The sequence below is a fragment of the Lynx rufus genome, unplaced genomic scaffold (genome assembly GCF_022079265.1).
Source record: "Lynx rufus isolate CCGP_SWC_20201006 ecotype Redwood Valley unplaced genomic scaffold, mLynRuf1.p SCAF_4, whole genome shotgun sequence".
NCBI lineage: Eukaryota > Metazoa > Chordata > Mammalia > Carnivora > Felidae > Lynx > Lynx rufus.
Window position 1 is genome coordinate 154,184,551 of NW_025814856.1, and position 14,755 is coordinate 154,199,305.

Sequence of the window (14,755 nt, forward strand, 5' to 3'; positions counted from 1 at the left end):
ATAAGGATACGGCGGGCTGGGGAGGCTGGGATTTAAAACATCAGAAGAGATAGAGACAAGTTTAACAATGGAAATGAAAACATTTTCTCCCAGATTATACTGGCCAGTGCAAGATTAGCTCTGGTTTATTTTATATTTAAATTAAATACATTTACTCACTAACTTTACCAATATGACTTTCTAAAAAATCTTTTCCAAAGGCAGAAAATAAAACATCCTATAGATAGATCTCCATATAAGTTGATACTTGTTTTACCTTTCCTTATCCTACAAGGTTATAGAATTGTGACACAAACATTAAAACTTTAAAGAAACATCTGATCAGATGGTAAAATAAATTTGTTATTTTCATTATTTAGTTGGTTTTTCAAGTTACTGAGATCAATTATTTAGTTGCATCATTAACCTTACCAGAGTTATTTCATTTTTTAAATAATTGCATATACTTTAAATGGGTAAAGGACATGTATTTTTCATTCATAGGTAATATATAGGAAAACTAAATTTTGTCTCATTCCTATAATTTTACTTTAGCTTTTAGGATTAACTCACAGTGTAAATAACTTTCCTTACGTTAAGATTCAATAGATTCGGGGCGCCTGGGTGGCTCAGTCGGTTGGGCGTCCGACTTCAGCCAGGTCACGATCTCGCGGTGCGTGAGTTCGAGCCCCGCGTCGGACTCTGGGCTGATGGCTCAGAGCCTGGAGCCTGTTTCCAGTTCTGTGTCTCCCTCTCTCTCTGCCCCTCCCCCGTTCATGCTCTGTCTCTCTCTGTCCCAAAAATGAATAGACGTTGAAAAAAAAAAAAAAATTAAAAAAAAGATTCAATAGATCCACTCACATTCCAGTACATTTCACACTCTGAAAAGTACTGGCCAAGGTATTGCCAAAAGATTATTAAACATAAATGACCCTGTGTACTTTCCCCCTCCCCTGAAGAGGACCCACAGAAAGCACAAATCGTCCTTCTGGCCTTTTCTCTGCAGTCCTCAGATACAGGTGAACCTTTGTCTACCAACCTTGCTCAACTGAAATTCTTCAGCTGAACCATAGAATAAAGAAGCTGATTTGAGTGACCATTTTCTCAGTCCCCCCAAAGATGGTTCATAAGTAGCACCATTCTAGATGGAGAAGGAAAAGTAGATTCATCATAAACAATCTGTGCCCTAGGACAGTAGGAATTAAGTCTCTTGTAGAATCCTAGTTCAGAAAGGCTGGAACAATGTTAGAGAATTGAACTTGATTTTAATCACAAAGACATTTTTGAGAAATAAATGGTCTATTTAAGCATGAAAAGTATTTGCATCTAAAGAATTAAAGTCTTTCCATAAAGAAGATGTGGTTTATATATACCATGGAATACTACTTGGCACTTAACAGAAGACCAGTGGAGAAGGGAGGGAGAAAATAGAAACAGAGGGGGATGGAGGCAAACCACAAGAGACTCTTAAATACAGAGAACAAACTGAGGGTGGACAGGGGTTACGGCATGGGAGGGAAAATGGGTGATGGGCATTGAGGAGAGCACTTGTTGGGATGAGCACTGGGTGTTGTATATAAGCCAATTTGACAATAAATTACATTAAAAATAAAATAAAGAATTAAAGTCTTATTTAGTACAAGTGTAGCATTATTTTAGCTTGAGTGATCAGTTGGAAAAGAAGTGTTACCTGTATACCTGTTACATTAAAGCAAGAATCTTTAAAGGACCCATTTTCCCCTACGAAATAATAGTAATGTACTTAGGTGAGATTAGTGTTCTAGAAATATGCTATGTGTGGGCTTATTTCATCTACGTAGTGCATACCAGAGACGAGTTCTCAGCAGTGTGAATCAGTGACCACCCTTTCAGAGGATACTACACAAGGTCCTTCCTGTGTAAGGCCAGATTTTCTTCATATTCTTCAACCAGAACCACACATCACAATGTGCTTATGTTCTTATGCACATAAAAGAATCCTTTTGTCTATTAATTAAGCCAGACACTAAAGAAACTTGCAAAAATGTAAAACTGCGCTATTTTTGGGGGGGGGGTTACTTTTTGTTATTTTTAAATAAGTTATATATATTTTTTGTTTGAGTTTTTAAGGGTGTGAATGATACATGATACTCCTTTCTCCTTCCTCATAACTTCTGAAATAGTATGTCTTCAGTATATTTACTAAGATGGACCATTAAGATGAATAAAAGCTTTTTTCAAGATTGTTTATAGGGAAAATATACATCAGAACTTCTTAAATATGATATTTATATACTTCATTACTTGATAGTAATTAAACTATTAAAGTTTTCTTTTAAATTTAAAGTAGCTTTTAACTTGCAAAGTCGGTATGTTGTGAAATAATTTCGTTTCTTATAAGATTGACTGTTCAAGTACTATTATGCTGGACAATATTGTGAGGAAAGATACCAGTATAGATCATGGCCAGCCAAGACCACCCTCAAACAGAACCGTCCAGTCACCAAACTCATCCGTGCCATCTCCAGGCCTTGCAGGTAAAGTGAGCTTCCTTTGACTTTGGGGTGTTTTCCCTTTTTTTTTTTTTTTTTTTTTTACTCGTAATTACCCTTGTCCCTCACCTCTGCCCTCCACCCTTTTCTCGGATGATTAAAATGAGTCTGAGTTTTGGGCACTGTTTAAATTTAGTCTACTTTCAAGGTGGGAAGCAAAGTTTAAACCTCTGTACCTTTTTAATTTCAACAAAACTTGTAGGCATTAGAGCATTCCTAGCAGGAAATTAGTATTATACTTACTCTTTTTGATAAGTTTTCCTGTGATACGGTATCTTTTTGGATGTAAGTTGCCTAGGGTCAAAATTGATCAGTGTCAGTCTCTTCTTTGGTGGTTTGTGTGTGTGTGTGTAATTGATGCTTAAGAATTTTTAACATACCTACTCATTTCCTTTAAGAGAGAAGCACTCTCCCTAATCCTGTTCACCTAATACTACCTAATACTACTCACAGAGGTTGGCAAAATAGGTGCCTTAGAACAAAATATGGAGAGAGGAGAATTTCTGAAGGTTCATCAGTCACACAAACATAAGACAGTTACACAATATAAAAGGAGATGCTTATTTAAAACACATACAAACAAAATGGAAGAACACTGTTGACAAATATGGCATAGAAACTGTTTAATTATATAACAAGTTTGTATAAATGATTAAGGAAAATACTCAGAATTGCCAAAGGACTTGACTAGATAATTCCCTAAAGAGGAAATACAAATAGCCAGTAACTTGGGGGTTTCAATGTCACTAGTAGTCATTATAAATATCAAAATAAGATATAATTTCTAACTGTTAAATTAGCAAAGACTTAAATAATGAAAATACTCATTGATAAGAATGTGATAAGAGAAGTACTCTGATACATAGCTGGCAGGAGTATAACTTGACAGAACATTTCTGGATACCATTTTGACAATATTACTAAGACTAACATTTACGCATAACTGATTGTATGCTAGGCATTGGACAAAGTATCTTAATGCATTGCCTAGTAGAATAGTTGTTTCGGTGTCTCCATTGATTGGTCTCTGTGTGGCTTTCTGTCTTGGACTGCTTTTACATCAGCACCTACTGCTTTTCGTTGTCGTTTGTAGCTTTCACTAGTACTAGTGTCCTCACTGAGATTTTGCCCTGCTTTACATTTGACTCTGTTTGGAGACTTTTTTTTTTTTAAGGTTTGTTTTGTTTGGTTTTTGTTTTTTGTTTTTTATTTTTGAGAGAGAGGGGGAGAGAGAGAGAGAACAAGCAGAGGAGGGACAGAGAGGGGGACAGAGGATCCAAAGTGGGCTCCGTGCTGACAGTAGAAAATCCTATGTGGGGCTCCAACTCATGAACCATGAGATCATGACCTGAGCCAAAGTCAGATGCTTAACCACCTGAGCCACCTAGGCGGCCCTGGAGACATTTTTGATCGTCACACCCCTGGGTGGGAAATGTGGAGACATACTACTGGCATCTAATAACTAGTAGAGGCCAGAGATACTGCTAAATATCCACAGTGCACGGAGATCCCCCACAACAAAGAATTATCTGGCCCAAAATGCCAGGAGTACTGAGGTTTAATCCGCTAGTCTAACCAGGTTAGACTTGGCTGGGAGTCCAACAACTTGTTATTGTTTTATATAATTCCATTTTGTTCCAGTGCTAAGTGAGCATATTCAGTAGGAAATGACACACATAATCATTAACTCATGTTATGAACGTGAATGATTTCCTCTTCTCCAGGACCTGTTACTATGACTAGTGTTCACCCACCAATACGTTCACCTAGTGCCTCCAGTGTTGGGAGCCGAGGAAGGTAAACTGACTTAACCTTATCCTCTATTGTATAAAATCTCTGATTAGATTTCTCTTGCCAGGGCTCAACATGCTCTTGGTACTCAATACATCTTGAATGACTTCCTTTATTTTTAACTTTTAAATCAAAATTTCAATGATTGTTATAATTTAACAAACTAATTAATGGGTTAAGTAAATAAAGTATAATTGTGTCTTTAGAGATACAAAAATTGGGGGGGATGATATGTTTGTCTTGAGCCTAATAGCAAGGAAGAAATTGAAACGAAGTAGGTATAACAGATTGCACTATATAGGATATGTACAAATACAAACTTAGGGGGAAAAGAAACAATAACTTTATACTAACTTCAATGTTCTCTGACTTTTTTAATGCCCAAACATTAGGTCTGCTTTAAAATAAATCAATTCATAGTTGTTGAAATTCTCTCCCAGCTTACTGCTTTGCTCATCTATTTATGCTTACAGATTTCTCCTAGTGAACCCAGTACTTATTTGCTAATCGTATGGAAGATACATTCTCTCAAGAGAAAAATGTTGCCTTTAATCCCATGAGAACATTGTGGGTATCCGTAAAGGGTTTTTGTCCCAGTACATTTTTTAAAATAGCCAAACACCAACAGTTTATATCTCTAGTTAATTGTCTTCACACTTTGTGACAGTAAATCGTTAATGTGGGCCCAGAGTGCTCTTTGTCACTGACTAGAGAAGGAAGTGGGAAAGATAGTTCTGAGATATTAAAATCTGACTGCCCAATTGGAGAGCCTCAGAGTATTCAAGTCTGTTTTCTTATGATTCGGGTTTTATTTAAATCTTTTCAAATATCTTTCCAGAAGTATAGTGTGACTAATGACATAGGTTAATATGTAAAAGGTTTTTTATACAGGAAGCTGTGTGCAGGCATCTGTGTGCAGGCAGTGGTTGCATCTCACTGTCATTTATCATGGATTGTGATAATGGGACATGGTGACCATTGCTGTGAAGTTATACAGAATTACTTCTAAAAGCTATCGTTATGCTTTGTTTTGAGACACTTAAGGTAGCATTCTTTGATGTTTTTGTTTTTTCTCTCTCTCTCTCTCTTACAGCTCTGGCTCTTCCAGCAAACCAGCAGGAGCTGATTCCACACACAAAGTCCCGGTGGTCATGTTGGAGCCAATCCGAATAAAACAGGAAAACAGTGGACCGCCTGAAAATTATGATTTTCCTGTGGTCATAGTGAAACAAGAATCCGATGAAGAATCTAGGCCTCAAAATGTAATTATATCAATTTGGGGGATAGGATGAAAGAAACTTGTAACTAGCAGATAGGAGGTTAAAAATGTTATGTTGAGGGGCACCTGGGTGGTTCAGTCACTTAAGCGTCACTCACAATCTCATGGTTCGTGGGATTGAGCCCCATGTTGGGCTCTGTGCTGAGCCTGGAGACTGGTTGGGATTCTCTGTCTCTGCCCGTCCCCCACTCATGCTCTCAAAATAAATAAATCAACTTTAAAAAAATGTTATGTTTAAAAACAGGGAAATAGTCAACTTAAAGGTTGAAAAGTTTGAGGACCTCTCTCAGTAAATTAAAAGAAAAAGATGGATGGAAAATAGGGAGAAGAGTTCGAAAAATCAGGGGCATTTGGGGTTGGGCATTTGAGTAAAACAAGGAAGTTGGGCATTTGAGTAAAACACATGGAAGGTAATTGGCAAAAAAAAAAAATAATACAAGGAAATTTACTGTAACTGAAAAGCATGCACATCTGAATTGAAAGGACCCAAATAACAGAACATTAAATGAAACCAGGACTCAAGTTATATTATCATCAATTTCAGGATACCAGGATTTTAAAAGCTTCTAGATGGAAAAAACACCTTATGCAAAGGATCAGACATAATGGCAGCGAGTCCTCAAAATGGATGTTTGAATCTGAAACAAAAGAGAAATACCAAAATTGTGAGCAAAAGTATTTCATAGCCAGAACTCTACACCCAGGCAAATTCTCAATCATGCATAAAGATTAAATAAAGATTTTTAGACATAAATGCAAGGTTTGAGAAATTTTAATTCTCATGTACTCATTCTCCAGAAGATACTTGAAAGTATGCTTCATCAAAAATGGAATGAACCAAGAAAGGAGGCATAAGATCCCAGAAGAGAGACAAAGAGAGTACTTCCCAGTACAACAGCTCCCCTGGTGCATCCTGTAGCAAGGAGGATGGGAGACTCCGTAGGGATATATGTAAGAGCAAAAAAAAATGTTCGGCAGTATTGGAAAGCATTTTATAACCCTACTGGAGGCTGTGAGAATGACTTAGAGATATAGTATTTAGAAAAGTAAGCAGATGTAAGAAAAGGGTGGAAGAGGGAGAGAGAGGAAAGAAGGAAGGAAGGAAGAATTGAATCACAGTAAAAACAAAAAGACAAAAAAAGGAAGTATAGTCATAGTACATTCTGTGGTTATGTGATGAACAATATTTATACTTACAGTGGTATAAACAAACACCTGTATTATACAAATTTAACTAAAAACTAGATATAATCAGGATATAACCTGAACATGAATTTAACCAGAAATTGATTTTTCAGGACACTTAACCAGTGCAGCAGTGATACTGACCAATTGGAATAGATGTTGGCCATAAAGTTACACTGGTACCAAATAAATACATACATACATACTTACTTCATAAAGCGTTAACAAAGTGGCATGAGTGGCGTGTATGTGTGTAAGGAGTGGGTAGAGAGGCAGGAAGGAAAAATCTAATCTTCCATCATAAAGAATATACATACCCACATTTAAGACTGAAAATATGTTTAAAATTGAAAATCTGAGAAATTACAATACAAGCAAATTATTTAAAAATAGCAAAAGAAAAGCTAAACAATTTAAAAATAATTGCCTCTGAGGAATGAGATTATGTAATCATGCTTTAACTAAATCTGCATTTATTACTTTAAATATTAAAAGTTTAAAGGAAATCATAGATTTTGTTATTAAAAATTTTACCATCCCAGGCCCCAACATAAAATTTAGATTCATCTTAAAGTTATTAATAGCTCTTGCAGAAGTGAAATTAATTATAAGAATTAAAGCACAATACTTTTCTATGAATGAAAAACCAACAGTAGACATATTTTGAGTCTGGATATAATTTTTTTTAATATTTATTTATTTTGAGAGAGAGAGAAAGAGCAGGGGAGGGGCAGAAAGAGAGGGAGAGAGAAAATCCCAAGCAGGATCTGCACTGTTAGCCCAGAGCCCAACGTGGGGCTTGATCTCATGAACTAAACCTTGAGTCTGACACTTAACCAACCAAGCTGCTCAGGCACCCCTGCTGATCTTCTATTTTGATGATAGTTTTTGGTAGAGATTCAGGTCCTCTTTACCTTTGGGGACTCTATTAGAGTAAACCTCTTCTGTTCTCATACATATTCACAGACTCTTTTGAAGTAACCAGGTGCCTATGAGAGAGCAGTCTACGGTCCTGAATTGCAGCAGTGATAATGAAGAATGCCAATTTTGAGAAATAAACACATATTCTTAACTTCTTTCCATTGCAGACCAACTATCCAAGGAGCATACTCACCTCCCTGCTCTTAAATAGTAGTCAGAGCTCTACCTCTGAGGAGTCCGTGCTAAGGTCAGATGCTCCTGATAGTACAGGAGATCAACCTGGACTTCACCAGGAAAATTCCTCCAATGGAAAGTCAGAGTGGCCGGATGCCTCCCAGAAGTCACCTGTTCATGTCGGAGAGACCAGGAAAGAGGATGACCCCAATGAGGACTGGTGTGCAGTTTGTCAGAATGGAGGGGAGCTCCTGTGCTGTGAGAAGTGTCCCAAAGTGTTTCATCTTTCTTGTCATGTGCCCACCTTGGCAAATTTTCCAAGGTAAGATGGTACTTACTTCCCTTTCCCACATTCTTTCACTAGAAATAATAATTGATGCTCGTTGTAATTTTGTAAAAAACTTCAGTGAAAACCTACTTCACACAAATGGATTCTTCAGCATAGGGGCTTTGATACTCTGCTTCCCATTCTGTGCGCTTCTCTCAAAAATCTACTCTGTAAAGAAGAAGGGAAAAAAACGGTCCTTTGAATTACTACAGATGGTTACCCTAGAAAACGGTGATCCTTACGCATAACAATGGCCACAGTTACTGCATGTTTTTGCCAAGCATTGAGCTGTATCATTTATAAATATCTCAAGTACCTTTTCCAACCAGCTCTGAGATGCTGCTCCTGCTGATGATGATGGGGAAGAGCGGCCACTGCGTTGATCTCTTTCGTTCTTGGAACGCTGTACTTTTTAAAATTTAATTCCACATTTAAAGTTGAAAGAATGGGGGCACCTGGGTGGCTCAGTCGGTTAAACGTCCCACTTCGGCTCAGGTCATGCATGATCTCACAGTTCGTGGGTTCGAGTCCTTCACTGGGTTCTGTGCTGAAAGCTCAGAGCCTGGAGCCTGCTTCAGAGTCTGTGTCTCCCTCTCTCTCTGCTCCTCCCCTGGTCACTCACTCTCTCTTGCTCTCTTTCCCTCTTGCTTGCTCTCTCATTCTCTCTCTCTCTCTCTCTCTCTCTCTCTCTCTCTCTCTCAAAAGTAAACATTTAAAAAAATTTTTTTAAATAATAAAGTTGCAAGAATAGTACCAAGAACATTTCTTTTCCATGAATCATTTTGGGGAAAATAACAGTTGTGCCTCACATCAGCCATAAATTAATGTGTGTGTTTATATTTTTAAGTGTTTCTTTCATGTAAGTGTTTCATACCTCCTTGCCTAACGTTTACCACTTAGGCCCTTGTATTATATTTCTGCTCTTAAGCTCTCTCAGCATGGTGCTGTGTACATAGTAGATATGCAGTAAATTCTCAGTGATAAAAATTCATGCCAAATAAATAAATCTGTATCATAGATGGTATGGAGGATGTGGGAAAGTGAGATGGTGATGGGAGAAATGATGCATTAGGAATTCAGAAATTCCTGGGGCTCCCGGGTGGCTCAGTCAGTTAAGCATCTGACTCTTGATTTCAGCTCAGGTCATGACCTCATAGTTCCTGAGTTCAAGCCCTGCATCAGGCTCTGCATTGATAGCACAAAGCTTGCTTGGTATTTTCTCCCTCTCTCTCTGTCCCTCCCCTGCTTGCTCTCTATATCTCTCTCAAAATAAATAAAAATAAACTTAAAAAAAAAAAAGAAAAGGAATTCAGAAATACTCTATCCCCCAACAGTGGAGAGTGGATTTGTACTTTCTGCCGGGACTTATCTAAACCAGAAGTTGAATATGATTGTGATGCTCCCAGTCACAACTCAGAGAAAAAGAAAAGTGAAGGCCTTGTTAAATTAACACCAATAGATAAAAGGGTAAGTTTTTTTAAACATTTCTAACCTAGACTATTAGCTAAACAGTTTTTTTGTTTAGATGGATTATTGTAATGCAGGTGTGCCTTTCGTCAAAGAAGTGTATATTCAAAATTTTATGCTGACCTCTTTTTTCTTTAGTTTTTTTCACAAGAGCGTAGGAATCTTAAGCGATACAACCTGTGACTTTTCCTGGTTAAAATGAAAAAAAAAATCACAGTACTGTCTATACATTTTTTAGAAGCTTAAAAGACTGTACTTGAACAAGGTAAAACATGTATCCTCTATGTGGTCCAGAGTTTTAAATTTAGTGTACCTTCAGTAAATTTGTTTTGTTTTATTTTTACTATAGATAAGTTTTCTTCCTAATGTGTTGAGAATTGGCACCACAGACAGGTTTTCGTATTTATTCTTCCTGGAAATAATTCCATTCTTTTACCCAGTGGTACTGGGTTTATAACTCAAAGCCACCTAATATAGTTAACTGTAATTAACATTAGAAGCTACTACATCAACACTTCTTTAGTGCTAAAGAAGTTCCTTTGCTAAATTATTAAGTAAAACAATCAATATGAAAGTTACTGTGCAAGAAGGGGCCCAAACACACACTACCAGCACGACACTGTGTTTACTGGGATAAACCCCTACGCAGGGAAAACTAGCCGATGGGACCTTCTGCATTCAGACAGGCAGCCTTGGGACTGGACACACCATAGGAAGGGTTCCACCTCTGGATCTATTACATACATATGCTCTTCTTGTTGATTATTAATTATAATCCAATATACAGTGTTGTATGTAAGCAATGAATCATGGGAATCTACCTCCAAAACCAAGAACATACCGTACACACTGTGTGTTAGCCAATTTGACAACAAATTGTATTAAAAAAATAAGTAAATAAATAAATAATATAAAATAAAATGTAAAATAATTATAATAATCCAATATACAATTTGGAGAGTTAAGTGGAAACTTATTTTTAAAGAGGTTCAAATAGGTTGCTCATGACACTTGTTGTTCCTATAATTGTAAGAATGGCTCTCCTATATCACATACACCCCAAACTATTAAACAATATATAGTTCAGTAAATGACTGAAGAGATGAAAATTCTTTCAATGTTTTTCCTGTATTTATCTGGCTTTAATTTTTATTCTAGTATTTTGAAACCCATGACGTTGTTAAAAATAAGTTGTGATTTCATTATTTTATTACATTTTTTAATTTTATTTTTTTGCTTAGAAGTGTGAACGCCTACTTTTATTTCTTTATTGCCATGAAATGAGCCTGGCTTTTCAAGATCCAGTTCCTCTAACTGTAAGTATTAATATCATTTTGTGCATTTTTACACAGTAGGGTGATTTTTTTTTTGAAACTTGATTTATGAGAATGTATAGTCAGTTTCCTATATCTGATGCATATCTTATAGTTTTATTAATACAAACAGAATGCTTTGATCTTGAATACACTTTAATGTTCACAAACTGGTCCAAAACTTGTATTCATTTCTCATATATTCTCGTCTCATACATCTTACCTACTGTTCTCTGGAATGATTTTTTTTTTTTAAGATTTTATTTTTTTAAAATAATCTCTACACCCAACATGGGGCTCGAACTCATCACCCTGAGATCAAGAGTTGCATGTTCTCCCAACTGACCCAGCCAGGCACCCCTCCAGACTGATTTCTGTTGTTTCTCAAGAGGCTTAGTCCTATATCCTACGCTGTTGGGAAAAAACTGTTCATTTGAGATAAAGACCCCCAAAATTCTTTGTACATATTTTGATTTATACAGACCCAGATCGTAAGTACTAAGTAGACTTTAACAAGACAGGAAGGGATATGTGCGTGCTTGGGTGTGGGTGTGTGTACTATTGCTTGTAAAAGGTTCCTGCTTGTAGAATTTATTTAGGACAGGTAGAATTTAGTCATTTTTATTACAGCATCTCATTTATTTTGAAAGGTGCCTGATTATTATAGAATAATTAAAAATCCAATGGACTTGTCAACCATCAAGAAGAGACTACAAGAAGATTATTCCATGTATACAAAGCCTGAAGATTTTGTAGCTGATTTTAGATTGATCTTTCAAAACTGTGCCGAATTCAATGAGGTAAGAGGAAAAAACAAAAAACAATAGTAATGCGAAAGTAATATTAAATCAAACACTTCATCAACAAAAGGGATGAGTATCTACCAATGATAGTATAAATTTCTGAAAGTTCAAGTTTGTCAGAGAATGAAAGGTAATTAGGAAAACTTTATCCACATTACTATCCAAGGTTTATTATATGGTAAGTGGAAATGCAAATTATAGCTGACAACTTGAAAACAATTTAGAAAATAAGTAGTTACCACTCCCTTATAGAATAATCCAGATGAGTCTAAGCCTTTTATTTACTTCTTATCTGACCTTCTCTAGACTTTGTCTAGCCCCAGGCTATTATTTTACTTTACATCATTGATGATGCATAAATACTTTTCCAAAACTTGAGTTAAAAGGGAACAAAAATGTGAGAAATTTACTTATTTTATTGACAGTTGACTGTTAAAATATTGATGTTTGTTTTTAATTCATGTTTTTATTTTTATCCAACAGCCTGATTCAGAAGTAGCCAATGCTGGTATAAAACTTGAAAGCTATTTTGAAGAACTTCTAAAGAACCTTTATCCAGAAAAAAAGTTTCCTAAACTAGAATTCAGGAATGAATCAGAAGATAATAAATTTAGTGATGACTCAGATGATGACTTTGTACAGCCCCGGAAGAAACGCCTCAAAAGCATAGAGGAACGCCAGTTGCTTAAATAAAGCAACACCATTGGCGTGTGCTGGTTTTTAGATTTTTTTGTTTTTGTTTTTAAAAAACATTTTGTCAGTAATTTTAACATCATTACAAAATGAGTTTGTGACCACTCTGATCTGTAAGTTTTTGATGTTTACTAGAATTTGATTTCCCTAATAAACCATTTCTTTTAATCTTCTTATTAAGAAAGAAAGAAAAAGAAGGAAAGGAATGAAAGTGAAGGAGCAAGGAAGGAAAGAAGAAAGAAGCATCAACAACAAAAAGACCTTCTTCCCACTTCTTGGATTTCAAAACTATAATTTGGAGTGATAGCAACTATAGAAAGGAAATAGACTATGTATGAACTCTTAAGTGGAAATTTAATGTGGTTTGGATGTGTGCGTTAATCCATTTTTAGAAAATACCACTATCCATTAATTATGGCCCAACCATGAATTAGTACTTACGAACAGTACTCCGTGATTATGAGTGGTAATAAGAGTTCTATCCTAGGATGCTGACTGGTGCAACGAAAAAGTAGATTAGATGCTATTAAGAAGGCACCTAACAGTATATAATGTAAGATGGCAACTGTATTAAAGAAAAAGCAGGAAAACAAATGTTTGATTTTTGTTTTGTTTTTTTTTTCTTGTCTGTAGAAGTGTTTGGTATAGCAGGTGTTCAAAGCCATTTTTCGTACATTTCTAAATATAACTTCTTCCACTGAGGAAGTAAGTGTACTCATGTTTGGTTTGCTATGTGTCTCTGTGTAGTTTGTTGTTTGCTTTTTAACTGTGCAGGTGATCCTTTTATAACAAGACTCGTTGTTAGCAGTACGGCTGTTAGTGGAACTACCCTGGACATGAAATACTGCAGTGTGCGCCATATTTGATGTGAGGCTTTTTCAACGTATACCCTATTGAGCATTAAATATAAGTTCCGCCGAAAGGGATTAGTTTGGTGGTTTTCATCTTTATAATTTGGAATAAAATGTGTTGTGGAATTTAGGAGCGGGCAGTTTGAGGGAACTATAAGGAAAATGTAATGTTTTCTGAAGCTTGTATTTCCTATTTTTAAAAAGTCAGAACCTCAAATTGAATCTTATGTCTGACTTCATTCTGAATTTCATTTTCATTCTCCTGATAGAGATACAGAAGACTAATCTTCTGAGAGCAAGCATATTCCTAATGGGCCAGACCTGACTAGTTGAACTGATAATCCATTTATTCCTTTCGCTTGTTCAGCGTCAAAGAAGGAAACTAAATTAAGATAGACTGGCAAATGGCACAATATTTCTCTTCTAACCTTTGACAAAATATTTACATGAATTTTTTCAGAGTAACCTTTATGAAACATTAATTGAGGAAATCTTTCTCTTTAGGCTGACAGAATAAAAATATAGCTGAACTGAAAGAATCTTAGGCTGTGAATGGTATCATCTCCCACAGATTGGACCTAGAGGACTTGCTTTTTCCACAAGGCAATACTTCTTAAAATGGACAATTTGAAAATATTCTGTGGCTAATTCATTGGGTTTTCACGTGTTGCTAAAGATAAAATATGAGAAAATAATTTAGTTACATTAGCTTCTCAAGATAGGTCTTGTCCATAATATGTCACTTACAAAGTCTTAATCACTTCTCCAAATGTGTGTTTCAGAATAGTTGTTGTATTGTTGTGAAGATGCATTTGACATTTATTCTCTAAAGGCTGAACAAATTTTGATAACAGTGCATATACCTTTTAATTGTCTGTTTTTTTTTTCTTTTTTTTTTTTTTTTTTTTTGCTCCAGCATTTTTAGCACAGCAACTCCGGAGGTTTTGCAAATAAGTTTATTGTTGGCACTTAGAATACTGTTCTTGACTGTTTGTTCTTCCATACTTGTTTCCTGAGGTAAAACAGAGCAATACAGACAAATTTTGAGGAGGATCACAAACAGAAGTAGCTCTTAAGGGAAAAAATATATATAATTTCTTAAATTCTAGCATCTGAGCTAGAATTTCTACTAATGTGCCCAAAACTTGCACTGTTACATTCAGTCATATTAATCTTTTAAAAACAGTATTCACCTTTACCATTTTTTTTGCTGATTGAAAGGCAATTAAGAACCATCTTTTCTGTAGTCATACATAATATAAATTACATTAAAACTAGGTGTTTGTCTCTCCAAACAGCCTTTTTGTAATGCTCTTTACGATTAAAGTTCTGTGACCTTAAATTAACGAGTGCCTGTGTGCCCAGGTGGATCCCAGCAAAATAGTCCTGAAATTCTAATAGAAGTAAGGTATAAGGTGAGCCTAAATAACTGTGCTCATT

At 35.8% G+C, this 14,755-nt stretch overlaps 1 protein-coding gene across 2 annotated transcripts in view; it reads left to right on the plus strand.

Annotated features, from left to right (window-relative positions):
* TRIM24 (tripartite motif containing 24) overlaps window positions 1-13,165 on the plus strand; it is a 123,907-nt gene extending 110,742 nt beyond the window's left edge. For both annotated transcript variants that reach the window (XM_047095276.1, XM_047095277.1), the window contains exons 12-19: window positions 2,360-2,495; window positions 4,235-4,307; window positions 5,395-5,563; window positions 7,854-8,182; window positions 9,523-9,655; window positions 10,897-10,971; window positions 11,619-11,768; window positions 12,255-13,165. In XM_047095276.1, the coding sequence (XP_046951232.1) occupies window positions 2,360-2,495; window positions 4,235-4,307; window positions 5,395-5,563; window positions 7,854-8,182; window positions 9,523-9,655; window positions 10,897-10,971; window positions 11,619-11,768; window positions 12,255-12,464 (1,275 nt within the window). In that variant the 3' untranslated portion in view covers window positions 12,465-13,165. The remainder of the gene's footprint in view (window positions 1-2,359; window positions 2,496-4,234; window positions 4,308-5,394; window positions 5,564-7,853; window positions 8,183-9,522; window positions 9,656-10,896; window positions 10,972-11,618; window positions 11,769-12,254) is intronic.
* Window positions 13,166-14,755: the final 1,590 nt, after the last annotated feature.